This window comes from Clupea harengus, chromosome 5 (assembly GCF_900700415.2).
Source record: "Clupea harengus chromosome 5, Ch_v2.0.2, whole genome shotgun sequence".
NCBI lineage: Eukaryota > Metazoa > Chordata > Actinopteri > Clupeiformes > Clupeidae > Clupea > Clupea harengus.
This window is the reverse complement of record NC_045156.1, coordinates 18,934,462-18,947,520: the sequence shown is the minus strand read 5'-3', so window position 1 is coordinate 18,947,520 and position 13,059 is coordinate 18,934,462. Positions and strand designations below refer to the sequence as shown.

The 13,059-nt window shown below is 48.9% G+C and overlaps 1 protein-coding gene across 1 annotated transcript in view; it reads right to left on the bottom strand.

Annotated features, from left to right (window-relative positions):
- Nucleotides 1–13,059, bottom strand: part of plxnb1b (plexin b1b) — a 79,891-nt gene that overhangs the window by 14,880 nt on the left and 51,952 nt on the right. The window contains exons 4-13 of the mRNA XM_031567984.2: nt 12,675–13,059; nt 10,620–10,802; nt 7,699–7,827; nt 7,283–7,383; nt 6,781–6,913; nt 5,298–5,454; nt 3,848–3,956; nt 2,597–2,705; nt 950–1,951; nt 36–170 (exon numbers count right to left, since the gene is read on the bottom strand). The exon at nt 12,675–13,059 is cut by the window's right edge and continues 774 nt beyond it. Coding sequence (XP_031423844.1) covers nt 36–170; nt 950–1,951; nt 2,597–2,705; nt 3,848–3,956; nt 5,298–5,454; nt 6,781–6,913; nt 7,283–7,383; nt 7,699–7,827; nt 10,620–10,802; nt 12,675–13,059 — 2,443 coding nt within the window. The remainder of the gene's footprint in view (nt 1–35; nt 171–949; nt 1,952–2,596; nt 2,706–3,847; nt 3,957–5,297; nt 5,455–6,780; nt 6,914–7,282; nt 7,384–7,698; nt 7,828–10,619; nt 10,803–12,674) is intronic.

The following is a 13,059-nucleotide window of genomic DNA, read 5'->3' as shown; positions in this document are numbered from 1 at the left end:
TGCCTGGGGGAGTGTGTGTGTGTGTGGTAATGTACCTGGTAGAGGTGCAGGTTGCGGGCCTGCAGTGTGATCTTCCTCTCCACCTGCACGGGCAGGAGGGAGGAGCCCTGAACCTTCTCCACACATGGACACGCCGACGCCCCCAAGCTAAACACAGAGCCCTCATCGCCCTGAACACACACATAGCAGGGTTAGAAACACACACACAGACACAGACGTGCGTTCAAACAAGCCCTCATCAGCCTAATCAACTCAGCCAGGTTAGACGTATATTCAAAACACACCCTCATCACTGAGGACATACTGAGAAAACACACTTAGAATCAGCCCTCACCATCCTAATCATGAAATCTAAGGTTACACACACACACACACACACACACACACACACACACACACACACACACACACACACACACACACACACACACACACACACACACACACACACACACACACACACACACACACACACACACACACACACACACACACACACACACACACAATCCAAGGTTAGGCTTACCTTGAAGACACTTTGGAAAAGTCTCTCATCAGTGTAATCAGACAGACATTGAGTACACACTTAGACAACACATACACAAACCCCTTCTTCCTGCCTTCTATCTCTAAACACACACATCCAGTCATTCAACTACCTGCACTACCTGCACGTGCACACACACGCACACAACTCGCTTTTTCAGTTCTCCACAATGTGTCATTAGTAAAGTCATTTTAAGCCTGGATGAAAAACTGCTGAAAATGAACTATTAAAAAATATAACTCATATAACATAAAGGCCAAAACAACTTCAGGTTATTTTTGAAAAGGTAACGTAACTGAAATGCAACTGAATTGAAAGTGACACAGAGAGGAGAGGAAAGGAGAGGAGGTGGGGGTTTCTAATGGCGACCAGCTGGGTGCTCCTGAGGGGATCTGGACTCACCGGCAGGTAAGCCTCGGCCATGTCGTACTGGTAGTCCAGCTCCGAGTCGGCGTCCAGGAGCCGCAGGTACGCGGGCGCACCGTGCTCCGCCTCACCGTCGCCGGAGAGCATGGTGGCGGCCGAGAAGGTGGCGGTGTCGTTCTCAGCCCTGCCCACTGTCCCTTCCCCTTTGTCAACCACTTCCATCCTAGGCCACTGGAGTACTTCCGGGTCGGCTGCGGTGTCTTCCTCTGGTGCATCGGTGCCTGTTTCGGGCTGGATGAATGTGGGCTCCAGGTCTTCTTCAGGGGGGATGGGGCTCTCCTGGGAGGTCTGTATGGGGGAATCAGTGGCGGATTCCTCCATGGCTGGAGCCTCGCTGCTCGGGAAAGCGGGAGCCTCCATCCCTGGCTCCTCCAGAGGTGGGGGGGCATCTGGCATCCTGAAGCGCACCTCCTCATCCTCCTCTTCCTCCTGCAGGATCACCTGCTGCCTCTCGGTGACTGGTGGCGCTTCCGTTTCCACGACGACGACCTGCAGGTCGGCCACTGTCACCACAGCGATGTGTGTTTCACTCAATGCCTCAGCTTCCGTCTCCGTCTCCAGCGCCAAAGTGAGCTCCTCGGAGGTTGTCTCCTCCAGCACAGGGGCTGTCGGGCCGTCGGGGAGCAGGGTGGAGGTCGGGTCTGCCGGGGACAGCAAAGGCTCAGTGGTGGTGGGGGCCACCGTGGGCTCCGGCGTGGCAGGGCGGGTGGTGTGCATCACCGTGGTGGGTTCAGGTCTGGTAGTGGTTGGTTCGGGGGTGGTTGTAGCTTCGGTGGTGGTGGTGGGGGCTTCAGTGGTGGTGGTGGTGGTGGTAGTAGTAGTAGTAGTAGTAGCGGTTGTAGTTGGGGCTGTGGTTGTAGGGGGCTCAGTGGGGGCCGGAGTGGTTGGGGCTGAGGTGGTGCTGGCTGGGGTGGTCAGGGCGGTGGTGGTGAGCTTCACCAGCTGGCTTGTTGGAGGGGGTGAGGTTGGGAGTGTGAACTGGGAACGGGAGAAGTAGCACACGGGCCGGAGGAGGGGGTAGGAGAGGACACAAAAGAAAACATAACAACAAAATAAAAATAAAACTAATAACTCAAATCAAACTTAAAAACACACAGGCAATTTCAATATTAATGCAAACCAGATGAGACACCAATGCATTAAGGGAACTGGAGTGGAAATGACTATGGATGGATGGACGGACGGACGGACGGACACACACACACACACACACACACACACACAAACAAACACACACACTCCTGCTCTGTCACACATGAAGATGGCAATTAATCACATTTGTGAGGTAAGTCAGTGTGGCACACAATGAGCAAACAGCCTGAATCATAGAGCAAAAATCAGGTTGAACCATGACTGCATTTGCTGACTGAATTAATGCACACATTCAGGCACACCAAAGTGGGTTCCACCCAATTAAAATAGGTAATTGACTTACCATGCTTGTTCACTTATGACTGAGCGCACACACACACAAACACACAAACACACACACACACACACACACACACACACACACACACACACACACACACACACACAGACACAAACAAACAATAGTCCACCTTTTCCCTAGACAGTGGAGCAGAGAAGAGCAGGGGCCATGTTTACATCATGGTGACTCACATGTTCGTTGTAGATGATGAGTCCTTCATCACAGGAGGGCTTGTGTGTGCATGTGTGCTGGTGGACACACCAGTTACACCTCCAGCGGCTCAACACGCAGCCACGGCAACTGGACGGGAGAGAGGACATCAGATCAGAAACTTTTGACCATTGGTGGACAGTCAGGGGACAGGTTGTGGCAGGACAGAGGACAACAAACTCAAGATGAAATATGAAAACTGAAAATAGTTGAGTGTTTTATACACTGAAACCAAGAGAGAGAGTGGGACAAGTAGAAAGGATTATATGGAAGGAAAAATAACATAAAATAAGTCTGACACCAAGACAAAGTAATGTGGATGCCACAAAGTTGAAGTTAAAAATGACCAGTGGTCTTATTGCATTCTGTGGATGGCACACAGGGAAGAGGCAGCCTAATTCAGTGAGAGAACAAGGAAGGAAGCAGCCTTGGGAAGAGGCTGTCAGAGAGACGAACCTGACCTCCATCGGCATCATTCCCAAACAGTGACACTCTGCAGGTTTCCAACCGCTTGGGAGTCTGCAGCTCGGAGACAGCTGATATGAGGCTCTGCACAACGACTCCCCTAAGTCAGCGGACCACTCAAGAGTGGTTCCCAAGACCTGGCAGAATCCAACCGCTGGGTTAGGTGGGGGTGGGGGTCAAAGCTGGGTCAGACCTCAAGCCCCAAAGCAGGGGATGTTTTCAAAGAACTCTCACCAAGACCACCCAGACGGCAGCCAGACGGGAGGCGGCAGCCAAAAATATGTCATGTCCTGCTGAAGGTAACAGTGTGCCTGTCACCAGTGAAACACTATAAGGAGCAGAACTCTCAGAAGTCGGAGTGAAACAGAACAAGAGTGGGAATGTATGTTTCCAGCCCTTTGGAAAAGGTGCTGAGAGTGAAATAGAGCAAAACTGAAGCAAATGAAATCATCTGGTGGGGCTGAGAGCTCCAAATCACCTCATTTTTCAGAACCATCTGGCAGCATGTGTTCTCTCCTGAGCTGGTTGACCGCCCCTTTATTTAAAACACTAATTAATAAACTAACACTAATTAAACAATAATAAAAAAAAGGGGAAGACTGATTCTCATTAAAAAATGATCAGACCACATCTGGAATGAGAGGGGAATGAGAGATGAACATGGGCAGCATGGAGGGAGGAATGAATTAGGGAGAGAGACAGAGGTGAGTGGTGGTGGGAATGGTGTGTGTGTGTGTGTGTGTGTGTGTGTGTAGGTAGGTACTCACGGCATACTCCCGGACAGCTGTTTGACGGCTTTGCAGTCGTAGAAGGTGAACTCCCTGGAGGTTACCACCACATCCCCAAAACGCAGCGACAGGCTGACTGTGACAAAGTCTGTGATAGACAGTGAGTGAGAGTGAGAGAGAGAGAGAGAGAGAGAGAAAGAGAGATAGGGAGAAAAACAGATGGATGAAAAAGAAAAGAAAAGAGAAAATGCAAAAGGGAGACAGACTCTGTGGGTGCCAAGTTAGCATCTTCTGTTCTGGCCTGCCATGCCCTTGATCATCTGCTCTAACAATATTTATGAAGGCTTATCGTGGCTATTGTTGTGGGACCCAACGGAGCTCCGGTAACAGTCCCTTCCTTTCAAAGAGCAGCAAGATCCTCAAAACACAACACGAGTGGTGGAGAATGTGTGTGTGTGTGTGTGTGTGTGTGTGTGTGTGTGTGAGAAAAAAAAGGCTCCGAACGCAGCACAGCTCAAATCTGCTCAATCTCTATGAGCCTTAAAACACAAACACACACACACACACACACACACACACACACACACACACACACACAAAAGACACTCATAGACACACACACTCACACACAGGCACGCAAATAAACACACATTTAGAAATGCCCCCAAGTCCTTGGACACATTGAAGCATGTCAAAACATACAGTTCTCGCACAGAGCTTCTCAATCTGCTTCCACTATCTACTTGTGGGATTTTGGCGATTTTGCCAACACGGGCCTCACAGTAAGAGCCAGAGGCATAACCTCCTAATCACCGCCTAATTATCCAAACAAGACACACACACTCACAAACGTTCGCCTCCAATACAGCCGGGAGCGCCATCTGAGAAATGCTCCAGATTTAGCCAAATAAACATTAGTGGAGCAGGAATGCTTTTATGACAGTTGAGTGCACATGGGGCACCTCTAATGCATTACTGTGTGTGTGTGTGTGTGTGTGTGTGTATGTGTGTGTGTGTGTAATTTACATTCTGCATATGTCTCCAAATGAGAGCATACACACCCCTCTGGTTGTGTTCCTAATAGCAGCCTTCCAATCTGCACAAACACTGAAAACAGCTTCAAAATAGCACAACTCCATGACACGCAACGGATAACGCCACACAACACATAACAGTATATACATACCGTACCATCACAACCACAACAGACACACACATACACACCTAGCCTTACCACCCAATACAGCACCAAGTGCGCAAAAACAAATAAGCAAATCATACCCATCTTAACTGTTCCCCAGACACTCCAGGACATGTTACTGTGACTAAACATCAGCCGACTGATAGTGGACCCACATCCACGTGTCATTGGTGACTTTCAGGAGGAGCCGTGTGTGTGTGTGTGTGTGTGTGTGTGTGTGTGTGTGTGTGTGTGTGTGTGTGTGTGTGTGTGTGTGTGTGTGTGTGTGTGTGTGTGTGTGGTCCTCACCTTGTCCTCGGGGCACAGCGGGCACCTTGCTGGTATCGGGCGAGGAGCAGGTGACGCCCGCGTCACTGATAGTGGCGGGGCTGGAGTTCTCCTGGAAGTAGCAGGAGTAAGACTCTCCCGGCTCAAGATGGGGAAGCCCAGGGATGGACAGAGAGACCTGCGTGAGGAGGAGAAGAGAAGAGGGGGTGAGAGAGAAATTAAGATGAAAGGAAAGGAAACTGGCTCACGTCCAGGAGTGATTTCCAAGAGAAACTCAAGAGTATGATGGACCAGATTGGAAAGAATGGAATGATTTTCCGTGATGACAGCTTAAGCCACACACACACACACACACACACACAGTTGTCCACATACACACAGGGAATTGTTCATGTACACACACATCCTTTCAACCACATTTGCTCCTCGTCATCCCTCTCCTACCCCCCCAATCTCTACATTAACAAAATAAATCTCAGTCTGCACATTATCCCAACTGTCATCTGCAGGCGTTTCACCAAACATCTGATTTATGGCGCTGATGTTTTTTCTATTTCCCGCTGCTGGACTGACTCAGATAGTCATCGCTTCCCCTGTCATCTCATTAACTTTCTACAAAAACAAGCAGAGGCTTCGCACAGAGTAGAGCGGAGCGGAGTGGAGCACTCAAGCCCAAGACGCAGCTGCAGCGTCGCAGACAGAGCCCGATGGGTAGCAGGTAAAGTAAGACACAGGGCCTTGTTTTATTGAGGGGTCTGACCTGAAGAAAAAATGCATGGGAGAAGAGCTGCCCATGGCTGTGTGGGAAAGGCTATAAAGTGGTGGGTGTGTGTGTGGGGGTGCAGTATGTGTGTGGGGGTGCAGTATGTGTGAGGTGGTGAGGTGGAGAGTGTGTGTGTGTGTGTGTTCGTGTGTGTGTGTGTGTGTGTGTGCGAGCATGTATGTGTCTGTGTGTCTGTGTGTGTGTGTGTGTGTGTGTGTGTCTGTGTCTGTGTCTGTGTGTGTGTGTGTGTGTGTGTGTGTGTGTGCGAGCGTGCATTCTTTTCTTTCCCAACACTGAGAGGGTCAGGAAGGGCTAAATACCCCATTTTCATTACACTGCAGCTGTTGGACTGTGTCAGGGCATGCTTGTGCTTTCAAAGGTGTGTGGACGTGCATGTCTGTGTGCATACGTAACTGTGTGTGTGTGTGTCTGCATGAGGGTATAAGTTTGCACACACATATGTGCATCTGTGCAGCTGTGTGCGTGTGTGTGTGTGTGTATGTGACTAAGAGTGAATCAGTGCATCTGTTTTGAGTGTGAGTGTGTATGTGTGTGAGAGAGAGAGAGAGAGAGAGAGAGAGAGAGAGAGAGAGAGAGAGAGAGAGAGAGAGAGAGAGAGAGAGAGAGAGAGAGAGAGAGAGAGAGAGAGAGAGAGAGTGTGTGTGTGTGTGTGTGTGTGTGGTGTGTGTGTGTGTGTGTGTGTGTGTGTGTGTGAGTGAGTGTGTGTGTGTGTGTACATACACTCCTCTTCTCTTCGTGGCTCATGTTGGAGGGCTGAAGGGTTTGGACACTCAGGCACTGCTGCTCCATGTCAAAGCTCCACAACCACTGGCCATCTTGTCCCCCGCGCGCACACTCCACTCGCTGGCCACACCTGCAGGACACACACACACACACACACGAGCGCCGACACACACACACACACACACACACACACACACACACACACACACACACACACACACACACACACACACACACACACACACACACACACACACACACACACACACCCCCACACACACACACACACACACACACACACACACTTGCTTAGCCTCAGCGATTTCCATGCCAATTTATAATCAAACCCATGCAAATCCAATGCAGTTAAAGATATATTGCTGGGAAAGGGTACAAAAGCTTTGGCTGATTTTCCACAGAACAGCTGTAACAGAAAAGATGAAAGAGGTCCATGTCTTGCAATTTCATAGTTTAGTGTGTGCGTGCGTGTGTTACTCGCCTTCCTTCCAGCACACACCAGCCGCAGTAAGGATCGTGGGCAGACAGACAGGAATGGCAGTCTATGTGCTGATGGCACTCTGCTACAGGCCTCTTCTCCAACTAGGTCACAACACATACAAAGACAGCCAGTCAGTACACTCAGTACTCAGAGATTAGAGCACCATCCCTAACATCGACACACACACACACACACACACACTAGTAGTAGTAGTGTGGCAAACATGTAATTTGTCTGAGGGACCAGCCCCATGATGGGCCTGAAACAAAGATGGAATATGACTGTGTGTGTGTGTGTGTGTGTGTGTGTATGTGTGTTTGTCCGTGTGTGTGTGTATGTGTGTTTGTCCGTGTGTGTGTGTATGTGTGTATGTGTTTGTCCGTGTGTGTGTGTTTGTCCGTGTGTGTGTGTGTTACCATGGTGTGAGTCATGATGTAGAGGTGCTCCTCTGACTGGTCCAGGATAAGCTCGTTGCTGATGGGAACGTTAGGCTGAATGGTGATGACTGCGTACTCCTCCACCTCACCGTTTGGGCCCAGGAAGACCTGACGAACATCCACACACACACACACACACACGCAGACGCACACGTACAGAGAGAGAGAGAGAGAGAGAGAGATAGAGAGAAAGAGAACAGAAGAGAGAAAGAGAGAGAATCATTAAGAACAACAAAATACAGAGAACCAGCGGGAACAAACCGAATGTTGAAAAACCTCATGCAATCGTACTATACAAAGGGTTGCATAGACAGCGTTGGCAATGCTGGTCATCGTCAGACATGCTCACCACATGTTTTTGCATTCAATGGCTCTCTCTGACACTTCATTACTAGAGACCAGTCATTTCAACTTAATGTTTGGTTGGAAAAGCTCACCCAGACACAACTGTAATTAAGGATGATGTCAATGAGAAACAGCTGCAATGCTGATCAACAAAAAACAGGGGTTTAGGTATGAAGATGCTTAATGTAAAAACGATGACGTCAGAGCAGGAAGAACTTGTGGCAGAAAGAAAAGGAGGGGAAACAATTAGAAACTTGGCAAATGAATTCGTACACATATCAGGATAAGCATGCTAGCATACATGTGGTAAATGTACACAACACATACAAACCTAACATGCGTACAAGAGCAAGTAGAGCAATGAAACAGAAAAACTATGTCGATGGTGGCAATTAAAGGCTAGCAAGCTGTAATCTCCCTACTAGAGTACACCAAAGTGAGCATCTCATCTGAATCTGACTAATGTAAACTAAGTCTATATTTGTCCATGATCTTCTACAAAGTGGGACCTAATTCCCGTCAACCACACAAGCCCAAGTTCAACAGAACAATGGGTCTTTCACCAACTAACTCTCACTCTCTGACACACACACACACACACACACACACACACACACACACACACACACACACACACACACACACACACACACACACACACACACACACACACACACACACACACACACACACACACACACACACACTTCCCATAGGGCTACATGCGGCTGAGAGGGATATCCTCTGCTGTGGTGCCTGGACAGAGAAAAAGGGAGGTCATTCACATAAGAGCTGTGAGTGTCTGAGCAGCCTGGCTGCGTTTTAGCCCGTGTGTGTGTGTCTGTGCGTGTCAGACAGCGACAAGGGTGCTATTCGCCTCTGGGTCGTGACACACAGCCCCATGTCACAGTGTGTACCGTCTCCATGGTGACAATGGAGCCCTGTGTGTGTGTGTCAGGAGTCCATTATGATGTCACTGAGTGGTGGCTGCGCCGGGTCCGCTCGCACACAAAGAGCTGAGTCATGGCCGGACGACACGATCAGTGACAAACACGGTCGGGGCTCGCCGAGAGAGCTGGCAAATGGGTGTGTGTGTGTGTATGTGTGTGTGTGTGCGTGTGTGTGTGTGTGTCTCGGTTGTGTCCTTTCTCTTTGCTGCACTGACAACCTCATTTCCTTCCTTGTTATGGGACCACGCAATTGAGAAGATAATTGAATAATAATTGAACACACACCTACACACACTTTCTCCTCCTCCTTGCTCACCCCTCTCCACACCATTATTTCAGATCTTCCTTAAACTTCAACCTTCTTTCTTACATGTCATAATTTTCCTTTCTTTCTTGCTTTCTTTCTTTCTTTCTTCCTTCCTTTCTTTCTCTCTGCTAAGCGACTGCCAAACATGGGGGGGGATTATGTTAGAGGTCATTTCAGAGACGACTGTCAAAATGTCCTCCTGTTATCTGATTTTGTCTCATCTTAAATCTCTTCCTCAGAGGAGAGGGCTAGCGGCACCAGGGGCCATCAGATTTCTATCCATCACACAGCACCATGTTAGCACAGCGTGCCCCCAAGCTACGGCTGAGCCTCCCGTTGTATGTTCCTGCACACGTGTGCAGCGGAATTACCGGTGGAGAGGCATGCGCCGTCATGACTTTCTGTTTAAAGTCTGTTTACAGCCATGCAAGATCATGACCTCGTTTTGACCTCTTCTCTGTGGATGGCTACAAGCGCACAACACCCTCCCCACACACACACACACACACACACACACAATACAGAGCTGTTTCACAGCACAGAGTTTTTTATAGACTACATCTTTGGACAGGCAGCTATCCACACTGGCCTCATTCTCGTGAACATGGTATACGAATTCACTGCCTCTGTACTTGATGGACACGGAGAGCCAATAAAAACTCTACCAAGATGTAAAAACAATGACTAAAAAAAAAAGAGTATGACACATTATTAAATCGAGAAAGAAAATAAACACCCAGGAAATATGTACTCCCCTCTCGTATTGCATATTAAAATGTCCCATTGCAAATAAAAATAGCAGACTTCACAGTGGTGAAAGCTAAAAGCAAGCACACATGGAGATGCTACAAACAACAGATTAGCCACTTGGCATGAGAAGGACCCCTAATAATATTCTTGGAGCTTTTGCAGGAGTCCGCGGCTGATCCCTCTCAAGCACAGAGCTCCTTCTATTCCTGACCCCGGCCCTCTGGCACGGGATGAGAGAGGAGACATCTGAGGACGATTTAGGGAGACAGGCAGAGGTTCAAGGCTCTCAGGCCGCCGGTGAACCCGTCTGACAGATGTACAGTTATATGACGCCGAGTTAGAAAAGGTGTGTCTGTCTGTGAGCGTGTGTGTGTGTGTGCGGTGTTTGTGTCTCTCTGTGTGTGTGTGTGTGTGTGTGTGTATGTGTGTGTGTGCACAGAATACCAAACGAGACTCACTTCACAGCCATCTTAATAGAGGTTGTCTTGCCCGCTGTGCGGTCACATGTTCAAACATGTGTGCATTTATGCACAGCAAACACTCCTCACCTTGTGCAGGTTGCCCTTGGAGTCTCCCAAGAAGGCGATAGTGTGTCCTGCCCTCACACTGACAGCCACGGCTGTGAGACGGACGGACCGGCTGTCCAATATGGGTTCAGCTTCCACGGGCACCCGGCTAGCCATCGGACTGGGGGTGTGGTCTGAGCCGCAAGGGTAAGCATCAAGGGTGTTCTAAATCAAACAGACAGAAATAGTAGCGCAGTTATTCAAACAACAATCATCACTCATCACACCTTCAAAAATTCGAACTTGAATGTAAATAGTTAAAGCTACTTCAAGAAAAAGGAGTGAACATTTATGAGTATACTTTTGTATTCACTGCTTCAAAAAGCCGAGATGCTACTTTGTAACAAGGACTCTTCATTGTTTTCCTTTCCCCTTTATTCACACATGAGAAATTTATAGCTGCGGGGTTGGTGGGGTGTGTGTGTGTGTGTGTGGGGGGGGGGGGGGGTGAAGGTATTGCAGGCATTTGGCAGCCCCTTTCAAAGGCTTTGGGGGCTTTCAGGAGATTTGCCATCGCTTCTATTCTTTGGCAGTTAAAGTGCTCCACTCTGGCAAAATGCAGCACTCACACAAATTCCCAGACACTTTCACTGAAAACAGTCACTCAAATCAACAATTAACGGCTCCTTCGACGTTCATCAGAAGGGGACGACGTTCGTACAAACAAATCATTGTTTTATTTCAATCGATAAGATCAGACCTAATGAAAGTCAGAACATTTAATATCTTTGGGTTCTGTTCCTCAAACAACTATCTACATTTTCCCACAGCTCCTAAGTGATCTGGGCACTTAGAAGTGATGTTTATGTTCTCGTCTAGTAGTCATAAATCCATTGTCTATTGTCTTGGTATTTCTATGAATCCAGAGCAAGGCCTTTTGGTTGAGATTGGAACGCTTCCCCATGAGGTCTTATTCCTCTGTGCCTATGCCCACGGTCTAAACACAGCCCATCTGGAGGGTGTGTGGGGATGAGGCAGTGGGTCTCGGGTTTGTAAGAATAGCCTCGTCAAGTCTGGACACGTCAGCAGCAACACAGAACATGCTCAGATATATAAAGGCTTGCTGTGTTTAATCCTGGTGTGGACATAGGAAAGATGTGATGCTGCATTTGTCTGTCATAAAATGCATCAAATCCTCTTCCCGCCTTCCCTCATATCTCTCGCGCTCTCTCTCTCCCTCTATCTCTCTCGCCCTACATCTCTCACTCTCTGTGAGCTTTTGGTTACTGTCGTGACTTTATCTGTCCTTGTCGACCCTTGTTAAAAGTGCCCTGTCCTGGTAAATAGGGGGTAATCCCAAATATTGATTCCGTTCCTGAAAATCCCATTAACCGTTCCACTGCCATCGCCAGTCTGTCCTGCCTGAATCTGCGAAAGGTGAGCGGTGGCCGAGGAGCACAACAACCAGCTGGGAGCACTGTGGCATCTCTAGGGGGAATCATTAAATGTGTGACAAATCAATGTCCACACACACACACACACACACACAGGTCGAGAGCTGCGGTCCCATCTGTGCCCATCGCACGCTCACAATGGCAATTCCCCAAAGCGACACTGACATCACAGAAACAAGCCTCGACAAACAAACCGGAAATCTAATTGATTACTCTATAACGTGATTACATTTGTGCATGCTAAAAGATTGCAGGCACTTTAATGCCGTTAGCCTAATGGAAGCCGCCCATGTTATCACGGCAAGAACAGACCTGGCGTCCTCTCATAACACAGTATAAAAAAGGCTTTTATTGTCATTAATGGTAATTACACCATCAGTCACGCAAAAAAAAATATGTCAGATCGCTGCAGAAATGGTTGGGATGAGTTGGCTGACTGAGTAAAACACAGGGGTCAATTAATAGTGCCAACCAATTCAATTCAAAAGCAATTGCTTTATTCAGGACTGGAATTTCATAATGGCATACCTGACACCCCAGCACAAAATAAATGCCATAACCTTAAGGAGTGCTACTACTACTACTACTTCTACTTCTACTACTACTACTACTACTACTACTGGTGTTGAGAATGGCAGCTTACCGAGGGTAGATTAGCACAGTTGGACTTGACTTCGTACTCGATATAGGCGGCCTCGGCACCGTTCTCGCCACGGCCGTGCTGTGTGTAGCAGTGGTCACGTGTGGCGTTGATCCGGCGGTCCAGCTCCTCCAGGGAGAACATGCACAGGGCCGAGTCCTCGCTGGGCCGGCTGGAGGAGGTGGAGCGCGTGGAGAACACCCCCAGCAGGACCTCCGTCTCCAGGCCAGAGCCATGCTCACGTCCCCCGTCCTGCTCCGGCACCTTGGGCAGGCCCACGCGCATGGCCTGCAGCAGGTTGTAGTTCTTCCCGGCGGCCGAGCGGCAGCTGAGCGGCACTTCCACGTAGGAGTAGTAGGCCGAGTCGTCCAGGCAGACGCGCGAGGCG